General features: G+C 40.5%; 1 protein-coding gene across 1 annotated transcript in view; it reads left to right on the top strand.

Moving 5' to 3' along the window:
• Positions 1 to 13832, top strand: part of LOC127449602 (solute carrier family 12 member 5-like) — a 153584-nt gene that overhangs the window by 100169 nt on the left and 39583 nt on the right. Inside the window, exons 5-6 of the mRNA XM_051713137.1 lie at positions 6146 to 6200; positions 8473 to 8603. Coding sequence (XP_051569097.1) covers positions 6146 to 6200; positions 8473 to 8603 — 186 coding nt within the window. The remainder of the gene's footprint in view (positions 1 to 6145; positions 6201 to 8472; positions 8604 to 13832) is intronic.

Here is a 13832-nt window from a genome sequence, read left to right as displayed (position 1 = left end):
ATGCCATTAGCAGAATCTACACCAATCCAGGGCAGTGCAAGCTTTACCTCCATATCCGTTTGTACTTTCTGAATGATTGTGTATATGCATCATTATTAGAAGTAGCGAGACACTATCGATGTCATCAAAAATTAGCAGCTCATTGTCAGGCGCTCACTTTTCAGCGCTCAGTCTCTCATGGCAACAGATGGACAGGATGAGAGAATGCTGATTCTTCATACATCACAGAGATGGAGAGACACGCCTCTTTAAGACAGACTGAAGCCATTAGAAATGCAAAAATGTATTCATTAAAAGACACAAACAACAGCATTTATGTACTTTCAAATAGACGAAAATATTGACAAGCATATAACAGACATTTCTGCTTGGATGTTGATGGGACCTGACAACAAAGAAAGTTTGCATTTAATGATAGAATTATTCACAGAAATAAATGAATACCTGAATACATGAGTATGAATTGTGTTGTTAACTCGTCAATAAAACATTTTCTGTGAAGCTATTGTGTATTTGGTGATGCAGATTTTCATGCTTTTTGGAGTGTTGTGTCAATATCTTAGAAGCATTCAAGCGTCAAACACTGTTGCAATCAATTGTGAGTTGAGTCTCTTGTGCGCTTTGCTTTATGAACACTATATGAATGACACACAGAGCAGTGACCTATAACAGGAGCGTGTCTACGGATGGGCTGAAGCTTCGTCTGCCCACCCAAATGGATCATTTGCCAGTCAGATGGCGAAAACACAAAGGGATATTAACACGGCGAAACCACAAATATTGTGTCAGGTTGTTCGACCAAGACTTGTCAGGAACTAAAAATTACAGTAATTACGTTAAGTAAAATTGTTAAAAAGTGAGTGGGATTTTGTATATATATTGTGTGAAATAGTTAGACAAAGACAAGCAGTTTTTACTATTTGGGAACTTAAAATTACAGTTATTCCAGCATGACGTGAGCACTGTTAAAAAGTGAGTAGAATTTTGTGTAAATATTGTGTAAAATAGTTTGCCAAAGACGTGTTTTTTGCTATTTGAGAACTTAAAATGATGGTAATTCTAACATGATGTCAGCAAATGTAAAAGTTGAGTAGAATTTTGTGTAAATATTGTGTAATAGTTAGACAAAGACGTGAGCAGTTTTTATCATCAGGAACTTAAAATTATGGTAATTCCAACATGAGGTGAACACTGTTTAAAGTGAGTAAAATTGTGTATAAATAGTGTGTAATATAGTTTGTCAAAGATGCAAGTCGAAGTAGACGAAAGTAGATACCTCTGCGGTTAACTTGGGCCACCAGAAACGATTCCGAACCAATTGAGTTGTGCGATTCTCTCCCGGGTGTCCTGAGATTAGAGAAGTGTGAACCCACTGAATGACACGGAATCAAGGGGCAGATGGCACATAGGTGCGATTATCAGGACACTGAGGGGGAGATGGTTCAGTACGTTGAGCCTCTGTTATCTCTTCCATGATGTTCCAGCAAAAGGGAGCTACGATGACAGATGGGTGTAGAATGGAATTAGGTATCTCGGAGTGAATGGAATCAGAGTATATACGGGACAGAGCATCTGCTTTGACATTCTTGGAGCCTGGGCGATAAGAAACAGAGAATTGAAATCTGGAGAAGAGCAATGCCAACCTTGCTTGATGTGGATTGAGTCGTTTGGCGCCCTGGTAATCAAGATTTTTATGATCGTTTAGAACCACAAACGGATGCTTTGCTCCCTCTAGCCAGTGTCTACATTCCTCGAAAGCTACCTTTATGGCCAGTAACTCCCTGCTTCCCACATCGTAGTTGAGTTCAGCGGCTGACAGTTTCCTGGAAAAAAATGCACAAGGGAACAGTTTAGCAGGTGTACCATGACGCTGAGAGAGAATGGCTCCCTGTGTCTGATGCATCAACCTCGACCACAAAGGGAAGTGAAGGATCGGGATGCTTGAGTATGGGAGCGCTGGTGAAGCGTGCTTTGAGGTCCACAAATGCCTTATCAGCTGCGGGAGTCCATTTCAGAGAACGTGGTTTTCCCCGGAGTAAAGAGGTGAGAGGTTCAACTACCAGACTGAAGTTGCGGATGAACCATCTGTAGAAATGTGCAAATCCTAGTAAACGTTGTAATTCCTTCACAGACGTTGGAGACATTGGAGTAGGCCATTCCACCACTGCTTGGGTCTTTGCAGTGTCCATACGAGTGCCCTCCTCACTCAGCATGTATCCTAAGAAGGAAATAGTGGGGACATGGAACACACATTTTTCTACTTTTATGAACAACTGATTCTCTGCCAGATGTTGTAGTATCATGCATACGTGTTTTCTGTGTGCTTCTAGAGAAGGGGAATAAATGAGAATATCGTCAGTGTAGACCACAGCGAATTTGTTAATGATGTCTTTGAATGTCTCATTCATGAACGCTTGGAAGACAGAAGGTAAGTTCGAAAGCCCGAAGGGCATGACCTGATATTCATAGTGTCCCATGTTGGTTACGAACGCTGTCTTCCACTCATCTCCCACACGGATGCGAATCAAGTAACGACACAGTTTTAGTTATACTCTGAATGGTGCCGGACTCTAATGGGCCTTCGTCTAGCGCTGTGATACACAGAGGAGGAATACAAGGTATGGTATCAATAGCCAGAGTGTGAACTAGGGATGCATCAATGAAATTTCCTGCTGAACTAGAGTCAATTAGAGCAGTAACTGTAACAGACTGTCTATTGTAGCTTATTGTCACCAGTAATGAGAGATGAGAGTTAACGATAGGACTCACTGGAGGACGTTTGGAGGTAGAGGCTCCTGAACGACGAGCGTAGTCAGCTAGCAGATGAGCAGATTTGCCACAGTAAATGCACAGACCCAGGCAGCGTCGGCATTGATGTTCCATAGGTGTGAGGTGCATTTGGCCTACAAGCATGGGTTCAGGAGCGGAAGCAGGGAGCATCTCGGACGAAGGAGTGAACTGAGCTGACACCAGTGTTGAGTGAGAGCGTATCAAATTGTCAATACGAATGGACAATTGGATGAACTGTTCAAGAGTTAGCTGATCATCGCGGCTCACCAGCTCAGTTTGGAGAGCCAGTGATAATCTTAGTCGGTAATGGGCTTTGAGTGGAGCGTCAGTCCATCCACTTTGAGCGGCCAACGTGCGAAATTGTAAAGTTTATTCAGCAGCAGAAGTTCCCTGTGATATTGCAAGAAGGCGATCTTCCACACTCATTCCTCCTACCAGATGCCCAAATACTTCCTGAAGATGAGAGGTAAAGATCTCGAGAGAATTGCAGATAGTGGGGTTGTTATTCCACACAGCGATAGCCCATTTCAGTGCACTTCCACACAACAAATTAATGACAAAAGCTACCTTGGCTTGTTCGGAGGTAAAAGCATGAGCCAGCTGCACGAAGTAGAGAGAACACTGGAGCATGAATCCGTTGCAGCGACCCGGGGTGCCATCAAACTCCACTGGTAACTCAATGCGAGGGTAAACATGGGCGGAAGTGAGCACTGCGTGAGGGTTGGAAGCAGAAACTGGAGGACTGGGTGTCACAGGTGCTTGTGCTGCAGTTGGTTGGTGGAGATGGCAAAGCACTTCGTCCATAGTGGTAGACAGTCGGGTGAGCTGTTGGTGATGCTCACCTAACATGGCCACTTGTGTAGCCAGAGTGGTCTGCACCGCCGCCTCTGCTGGATCTATCAGTGGCGAAATCTTCTGTAATGAGGGAGACTCATCAGGCTCATTAAGATTCATGTGCAGTATTTATTATGCAGCAAGCAGATCGGGGTCATAAACAGGCAGAAGATCCAGTACACAGTAATCAGTCCAACCAGGCAAACAAATCCAAAATGTGAGACACAGAGAATAAAGAGGAAACGGACAGCAAGGTAGTACACAGGATATACAGATCAGGCAGGTAAATAATGCGAGACAAGACTTCAAAGGTAGAGTGTGAGTCCAGGACTATTTACAGTATAGTGATCTTAATGAGTAATAGCTAGCAGGTGTGTGGAGAGTTCAGAATTCGGGTGAGGGTTCCCTCTGCCAGTGCAGAGGGGGAATGGCGGAAGGAGATGTGACCGTTATCAAATGGCATCTGTGATTTCATGGACTTATTTGGATGGGACTAAGATCTCTGTGTTTATTACGGTCTGTTTTCTAGATCTGGGCATTACAGATGGTTGAACACATCAGTTTAGATGTTAAAATTAACTTATATTTCAATTTAAAATTACTTTTAATTTTTTTAATACATTTCAAATAACTAATTATTTAATTTATTGATTTAATTTACATTTATTAATTATTCATTAGAAATAAAAATAAAATAAAAGCTAGTCTGAGTAATTTGGCTCTCCTTGTTGATTTTATTTTCGTATTTTTTCGTTGGAATCTCAAAAAATTCTACATCCATATTGAAAGGCGCGCTGCAGGCAGAACGTTCAATGATGTCTAATATAGTCAGCAAAAGGCTATATCCACATTTTGATGCTGAATTACAGTGATGAGCTGACCTACAGATTTCTTCACTTTAGATCCATCAGGTGTGCTCATTGTTTATATAGGGAAATCGTTTGGCTCATTGGTCCGTTGGGTGTGGTTGCATTCTCACCACAAGCGAACCACTCCAGAGTTCGTTTCCAATCGGTCCAAGACTACCTCGTTCAGGAGGTCTCGGACCGATTGTTTTGGTGCAGATCCGAGTGCGATTGCCATGGTCATATACTGTATGCCTAAACGAATCGAACCAATGGAGAAAATGCACCAGGTTGCGAAACAAATGCTCCAAACGAGTCAGATGTGAAAATACCATTAAACCTAGAACAAATGCCCTTAATCGAGATGTTGATTTGTGTCTCAACAAAACCAAACGGCTGTATAATATTTTATCGCACATAATGAATCTCTCAGTAAATGACCACTGCACAATATGTAATCTGTCAAATGTGTGCGAATGCCTACTTTTCTTCTTGCCCATTATGCGTTCACCATAGTGTCTCGATATTATTGGCTCACTCCACTTGAGGCAGATGGTGTGATTGTCTGGGAAAACTGGATTTAGCAGCCGGTGCCCTAAGTCGTCCAATCAGAAACTGTACTCAGCATGTTATTAGCATATGGAGGTCTGTGATGATATGATGGCCGCAAAATCATTCAGAATGTTTCGGACGCTTTCGCTGAATTGAATGAGTGCAAATGGACCAGCTCTAGCCTGAATCTGGTTTTGGTTTTTAAGATATAACACTTCAACAATTAGTGTCTTATCAAGGCCTGTTTTTTTTTTCACTGAGCTTGTTGATCATCAAAGTATAAATGCAATGCTTAGAACTTGGTCAAAATGAGGTATCATAGAAGGTAACATAATAATGCTGCTTTCAAAGAAACCTTGAAATGCTACTCACTAGGTTTTGGAACAGAGTAAATATACAGTATACAGCAATACATTTTCCTCACTCTAGGTCAAAGCTAACATATGCATATATGCATAATTACTCTATATACATATATGAACTGTCCTTTGCCGTCATGTGCCCTGCACTCCGCATTTCTACTCTCTTTCGCTCCTTTAAGCAGCACACTCATTTGTCTTCTGACTTTCTCTTTCCAAAGGAGAGTTAGTGCTATGCTGTTTCAGACTGACATTGTCATCTCAGTGCCTTTTCTCCAAAGCAGACACATTTGCATTTTGCAAAACTGTACAGTGCTGATTTAAAGATGGCTTTAATCACCAGGACATTTGCTTTGACTCGGTGCGTCTTCTAAAAGAGGCGCTTCAACTTTTAAAGACAGAGGGAATGAGAGAGGATTTCAAATAAGATGAGATTTATTCTGGAACATTAGGTTCTGCTAAATTGTTTTAATCAAGGTGATTTGTCACAGTTATAGACGACTTTAAATGCACCTTCTTCCTCATTTTCACAAAACTATACTGATTTGAAAATATGTGTGCTTAAAGAGTTTTTTAAGGGAAAGTTCACCCGAAAATGAAAATTCTGTCAACATTTACTCGTTAAATCCATTTGTTTCAAATTGTATTACTGTTGTTGTTTGTACCATCTGCATCCTTGAGTTATTTTTGATTTATTTACAGTGTGCCATGTGTTACCTATTTGAAATAATCAAAAACACTTTCTCGTCCTGTTTTTAATTCTAGACGATGCTCACTGCAATCTCAATGAGTGCCATTGCCACAAACGGAGTCGTGCCAGGTAAGTAAACCCCTCATAGAGCTTAAAATGCATGTGTGTTGTTATAGCTGCAGGAAGCGGTCACCGTAGCAACAATAACTCTCAAAGCAATGACCAGACAGCAATATCCTCAAAGCTGTATTTATGTATTCATAATCCAATGACCGTGGCCTATTTTAATCACCACTTTGATCGCATCTCCTGATTGGACGAGAGCAGAGATGAGGTGAAATTGCTGGGTTTGGTTCGCCGTTGATTGTTCATCGACGAAAGGCTATTATTATCCCTAAAGTGCTAAAAGCCCACTCTGTATCCGTGTTTAATTTTTGCAAGAAACAGGAAGCTGTAATTGTGGGTTGTATTGTGCTTTCTCTGCTATTTTTCAGTCCTGTTCAGTGATATATTGATGCTATACACTTAAAGAGTTCATATGACAACAGACCTTCACTCTTAAAAATAAAGATTCTAAAAATTGGGTTTACAGCTGGATACTATTGGAGACCCTTTTTATTGTGTTTGCAAAACATTCCTCAAATATTAAATTTTTGTTGCACTCAAATTTCTGCAATTTAGTCAGCTTGAATGTATAATGTAATGAATAGATTCTATTCAAACTTTATTTATTAGATTAAATTTGAATATCTTTGAAATAGTTAGGGGTGGTTCAAGCCAAACACGTCACAATGAATGGAACAGAATAAATATAAATAAAAGTTTTAGTTCTTATAAATTGCTAAAATGTTTAAAGTCTTAAACATGCTGATAAAACAGCGAGATGCCACGCAATAGTCAAAGACGGCCAACTAGCACATTTTAAGATAGAAAAACAGCGCAGACGACTTCGTTAACATATTAAATTTAAATTAGGGCCATTCAGGCCAAGCGCTTTCTTGCGCTTAAAAAGAACTTTGACGCAGCACAACAAATGGAATGGAATGCAAGTGTCTCAAGACACCTTATAAAAGTTTAAGTTCTTATAAATTTACACTGTGTCTTAAAAACGTGACACTCGGAGGCCTGGGTAGCTCAGAGAGTAAAGACGCTGGCTACCACCTCAGTAGTTGCCAGTTCGAATCCAGGGCGTGCTGAGTGACTCCAGCCAGGTCTGCTAAGCAACCAAATTGTCCCGGTTGCTAGGGAGGGTAGAGTCACATGGGGTAACCTCCTCGTGGTCGCTATAATGTGGTTCTTGCTCTCGGTGGGGCACGTGGTGAGTTGTGCATGGATGCCGCAGAGAATAGCATGAAGCCTCCACATGCGCTATGTCTCTGCGGTAACGTGCTCAACAAGCCATGTGATAAAATGTGCGGATTGATGGTCTCAGACGCGGAGGCAACTGAGATTCGTCCTCTGCCACCCGGATTGAGGCGAATCACTACACCACCATGAGGACTTAGAGCGCACTGGGAATTGGGCATTCCAAATTGGGGAGAAAATATAAAAAAATGCGACACTCATAAGCGAGATGCTGATAAAACAGCAAGGTATTGTGCAACAGTCCAAAGACGGCCATCTACCGAGTGTTTACACAGAGCAACAATTAAAAAAAAATATCACAGATGGCTTTGTAAATATGTTAAGTATGTGTTTAATTTGAAAATATTTGAAATTGTTTGGGGCATTCGGACCGAAGGCATTCTTGTGCTTAAAAAGAACTTAGACGCAGCACAACAAATGGAACGGATTGCAAGTGTCTGGTGACACCTTATTAAAGTTATACATAGTCTTAAGATGTGACACTCCTGTGCATGATGTTGAAAAAACAGCGAGCTGCAGCGCAAGGGTCAAAGATGGCACATGTTCACATAGAAAAACTAGTAAAAAAAAAAAACAGCACAGACGATTTTGTAAATATATTAAGATTAATGTTTGAAAATCGTTGAAATTGTTTGGGGCATTCAGGCTGAACATGTTCTTGCACTAAGAACGTGAGACACGTCACAATGAGTGGAACAGAATGCAGGTGTCTTGTGTATTATAAAAGTAAAATATATAATAATCAGCGCATCCAAAAAACGCGGTACTCCTGCGTGAGACTTCTGTCACAAAGAAGGCCCTTGGAGTGTTTGTCATTCAAAATCAAACCGACACTGATATCACTGTAAAATTTGAGTATTGAATTATGATCGGTCTTCTTTTATGCATTTATTTTCATACTGCGATTGGTCTGGTCTTTCCTACATATACTTAACCATCTATAGCCACATTTATGGTGCATTGATGGCATTGCAATTCCATCAATGTTTGTGTGTTTTCTGAAACTGATCGTGCTTGTGTTTGTACGTCTTAACAGCTGGAGGCTCATATTACATGATTTCTCGTTCTTTGGGCCCTGAGTTTGGTGGAGCTGTAGGCATCTGCTTCTACTTGGGCACCACATACGCTGGAGCCATGTACATCTTGGGCTGCATCGAGATCTTGCTGGTGAGATGAAGAATATGTGTGTTCTATGTTTTATTAGAAAGCAGCTGTGAGTCAGTAGCCACTTTCACACATGAAAAAATTAAATTGCAGTAAAATTACTGGATTACCTTTTCCTGTACCACAGTCTCCTATTCACACATGCATTGACTTTTTGTCTTTTATCTGTATTGCTACCATTCACACATCAGCAACCAAAATGCTGTTTCAATAAATTTCACTTCAGCATCTGACCAATTTAACAGGATTTCTTTCGCAACATACACCGATCAGCCACAACATTAAAACCACCTTTCTAATATTGTGTCGGTCCCCCTCGTGCCGCCAAAACAGTGCCAACCCGTGTCTCAGAATAGCATTCTGAGATGCTATTCTTCTCACCACAATTGTACAGAGTGGTTATCTGAGTTACCGTAGACTTTGTCAGTTCGAATCAGTCTGGCCATTCTCTGTTGACCTCTCTCATCAACAAGGTGTTTCAGTCCACAGAACTGCCGCTCACTGGATGTTTTTTTGTTTTTGGCACCATTCGGAGTAAATTCTAGAGACTGTTGTGCATGAAAATCCCAGGAGATCAGCAGTTACAGAAATACTCAAACCAGCCCGTCTGGCACCAACAATCATGCCACGGTCCAAATCACTGAGAGCACATTGTTTCCACATTCTATTGGTTGATGTGAACATTAACTGAAGCTCCTGACCCGTATCTGCCTGATTTTATGCACTGCTGCCACATGATTGGCTGATTAGATAATCGCATGGATGATTGTTGGTGCCAGATGGGCTGGTTTGAGTATTTCTGTAACTGCTGATCTCCTGGGATTTTCACACAACAGTTTCTAGAAATTACTCCGAATGGTGCCAAAAATAAAAAACATCCAGTGAGCGGCAGTTCTGTGGACAGAAACGCCTTGTTGATGAGAGAGGTCAACAGAGAATAGCCAGACTGGTTTGAACTGATAAAGTCTACGGTAACTCAGATAACCGCTCTGTACAATTGTGGTGAGAAGAATATCATATCTGAATGCTATCCTGAGATGCGGGTTGGCGCTGTTTTGACGGCACGAGGGGGACCTACACTATATTAGGCAGGTGGTTTTAATGTTGTGGCTGATCGTGTAGATAATCGCTATTTTCAACTCTTGTCACATGTGGAGTCATAAATCGCAACAGTCCTGTTCCGAAATATTACAAAAATATTAAAACTGTTTGCCAATGGGGTAAGAAACAAATGCTTACATCAATCTTGAATTAAGCTAATTTTTCTTGCCCCATTGACAAACTGTTTTTTTTTCTTGTTTAAAGCATGTAATCGTGGCGATCCACTTTGCTTCAGCAATCATGAAGTCGCACTTACATGATTTACAATTTTGGACATTTGAAAAGCACTTGCAGAGAACATTTTGCTTTTAGTGCTGGCACTGTCCACGCAATCATACTTCATCCAAATTGTCGGGGAGCGCAACACGGTGCCGGGGAAAAAGCACTGCTTCACTTCAGCGAGTCATGTGAATGCATCTCCCATCTGGGTTTGTTTTGTACAAAAAATATGGATAAGAGGTCCTTTCTCCATCACTTGATCATTGACACGGAATCGCTGTTGTGTGTGTTGTGGTGTGTGCATCAGTGTAATGACACAGCACAAATGTTCCACCCTATTCCAGCCAGTGTTCAGAACTCACACGGAACTGAGTAAAAAGTAAGAATCTAATGTCAAATTGTGAAATTCATTAATTTTGTTTAAAAATGTACACGTTAAACATTTTTAATTAATAGTGTGCATTAACGTGTTTCTTTAGATCGTTTGTAATTTGTGATGCTTCATGGGATTGTGAAGTTCTATTCATATTCAGGTTCGCTTAATGTTTAACGATTTAATGTCTTGGACACACTCATGCTAGTGAACGCGTTCTTTTACACTCTGTCACATTGTCTCTATAATGTGTTTGTGACGAGGAGGAGGGCGTGGCCAGGCCGTGATGGAGCCCATGGAGCCATCATGGGCAAGGAGGAGGCGGGAACCGGCTGAACAGTCAACATAAAGTTTTAATGCAAAACTCAACATAAAGCAAACATAAACCATAACACAAACAGACACACACAACTCGGCCGCGTGCGTCACTCTCCCCCAAACCAGTGTCTCCGGCCACGCCTTATCTCACTCTCCCACTGATCAGCTGATTCAGCGCCGGCCGTGCTCCATCACGGCCTGGCCACACCCTCCTCGTCGTCACAGTGTTCACTTATCTTAATGTGTGCTATTAAACCTTCTTCTCGTTCACCATTTCGTTGTTTAGTTTTTCCTCAACCTGTAATTTTATCTTGTCTCTTTTTTGCCCTTGTTTTTGTCCCGAACGTTACCCTCTATCTATCTCTCTCTCTTCTATCTTTCATCCCCTCCTCTTAAAGCAAGTAATTAAGTAATTATGCAGACTCTGCGTTTAATTGCGCCACTGATGAGAGCTAGCGTGTCCTCCGAGCTTCAATCGTCTCCCGTTTTCATGCACGTGTTCTCGGCTGCTCGTGTACTCTTCCTTCTCTTTGCTCTGCTCGTCGGGGGCTCGAGTGTTTCTGAATTTTCAGGTAATTCTTTCTTCTGGGGGAACAGAGTCTTAGCCATCATTGTCCAAGGAAAATCCTCTGTGCCGTCTGTGTGCTTTTATCCGGCCTAAAGTTCAAGAAGACACTAAGATGTCTATTTAAAGCGAGCCGAGCACTTTCAGATTTAAGCTGTATTGTGTAACCCTGCCGATGTGATGAAAATTATCAGGTCAACATAGTAACCAGCTGGTCAAATGTGCGTATGCTTAAAGGGGTTTGAAATGTAGACATACAGTATGAGTTAACTGTACCATAAAAACATACTGTACATTTCAGAACTCAACCCCCCCCCCCCCAAAAAAAGAGCATTTATAGTTCCCACTCTATTGAAACGTGTCGTTTTCAAAACTGTGTCTGTGTGATGTCACAAGACATTGCTCAGTTGTATTTACATGCCCCACAACATGTGTCATTGCTCTCTTGGCCCCGCCCACTTGCGTGCAGTTCATATCGTAAACAGAGAGGGAGAGAGACAGACCTAGTGTGACCAACTATTTCTTTTTTATTTTTTGTGGATTTTTTCCCCTTTTTCACCCAATTTGGAATGCCCAATTCCCAATGCGCTTTTAAGTCCTCGTGGTTGTGTAGTGATTTGGCCTCAATCCGGGTGGCGGAGGATGAATCCCAGTTGCCTCCGCATCTGAGACCATCAACCCGTGCATCTTATCATGTGGCTTGTTGAGCGCATTGCCACGGAGACATAACGCATGTGGAGGCTTCACGCCATCCACTGCGGCATCTGCGCTCAACTCACCACGCGCCCCACCGAGAACAAACCACATTATAGCGACCACGAGGAGGTTACCCCATGTGACTCTACCCTCCCTAGCAACCGGGCCAATTTGGTTGCTTAGGAGGCCTGGCTGGAGTCACTCAGCACGCCCTGGGATTTGAACTAGTGAACTCCAGGGGTGGTAGCCAGCGTCTTTTACCACTGAGCTGCCCAGGCCCCCATGACCAACAATTTCTAAACACGAAAGGGGACTCATCTGGACTAATTTTAAGTTTGTTTTTTCACATTACATGCATTAGACTGCCGTCTTTTACCATTGTCGTGTTTATCGTGCATTTTAAAAGACGTGGTGTCAAGGTACAACTCGGAAGTGGAGATTCATTCAGTTGCTCTGCCTCTTGTTATACTGAACACAAACTACTCAACATACTGTTCTTTCAACCATCTGCACTCTTTTTAATCATTGGTGTATGTTGGTGTTGGTGTAAACATGGACTAGCTGGACGTCTTTGACCGTTTAGATACATTTCCGGCGATCTGCGCCTCAGTGCACCTGTGTGTGTTTGTCTATTCGCTATGGACTATGTATGTGCGTGAACTGCTTTTGAACCAGTCATAATACGACTTTTACAGTATTGGAGGATGGTGCAGTTAAAAACACTTGGACTTGACTCGAAAACGTTAGTAAACCGTTTCATTCATGAATATTTCATATGTCATGACTGTTTGATGTTTATGGTGCTGATGTGCTTGACTGAACAGTATAATATATTCGGATGCAATTTGTTGGATGTGTGTTATTTGTAAACCCTGAAATTTTGCTTTATAAATGTGTGGAGCTGGTTCATTCTCTTTTGACTGAGTTTCAAATACGACGGACTGTACGATGTTAGCCAATCAGATCAATGGGTGTTTACATTGAAGTTTCAAGGAGATGCTGTGTCCAAAACCAGAGAGAGTGTAAAAAACAGGGTGGATAATGATCATTTGTTACTAAACTAAAAAAAATTACTAACGTTATCAGTGGACCTCAGGGAAGATAATTAAATTATAAAAAAATAGCCTTTCATGACCTCTTTAAGTGTGTATATTTCATTAATTCTTTTTTATTTTATTATTTCATTTTAATTTCACAAAAACATGTCCAGGTCCCCTAAAATAAAAAATAAAAAATAATTAAAAATGTCTACTTTGCATAAAGAAAATGAAGCCTGTTTTTAGGGTCATTAAGATTTTCGGTCATAATACACCCAAAAACCCAAAGAAAGAAATAATTAATGAAATAAATTATATTTTGCTTCATATGTGAGATTGTATTTCATTAATTCAAATAAGCATTTTTTTTTATGATAGAAAATGCAATTCGAAAATATATCCAAGTCACCCAAAATCAAAATAAATTAAGAAATTATGTTTTGCGTAATGAGGCCTCATTATCTAAAACAGGCCTCATCACGCAAAACCAAAAGAAAAAACAAATTAGCTTATAAATCTTTTTTTTATTATTATTATTATTATTTTTTATTGTGACATTATATTCACAGGCATATTTCCTCCTAAATTCTCATCACCATTATGCGCCTGGCATTTTTTTGTAATTCCCATTATTATCAATGGTGAAAAAATACTGTAATACAATAAATTAAAGGCAGTACAACAAATACTATAATCATAAATATGATTATAATGTGTGTGTGTGTGTGTGTGTGTGTGTGTGTGTGTGTATATATATATATATATATATATATATATATATATATATATATATATATATATATATATATATACACAGAATATATAATGTATATACAGTATATGAAATGTTTTTGCAATATGGTTCTGAAAATTTGAAGGGGGAAATAAGCTTAGTTGTCATTAAAACAATTTCGCAATGCAAA

The sequence above is a fragment of the Myxocyprinus asiaticus genome, chromosome 12 (genome assembly GCF_019703515.2).
Source record: "Myxocyprinus asiaticus isolate MX2 ecotype Aquarium Trade chromosome 12, UBuf_Myxa_2, whole genome shotgun sequence".
In the NCBI taxonomy this organism is placed as follows: domain Eukaryota; kingdom Metazoa; phylum Chordata; class Actinopteri; order Cypriniformes; family Catostomidae; genus Myxocyprinus; species Myxocyprinus asiaticus.
Note: the sequence above shows the minus strand (reverse complement) of the source record. Positions and strands in the feature narration are given on the sequence as shown.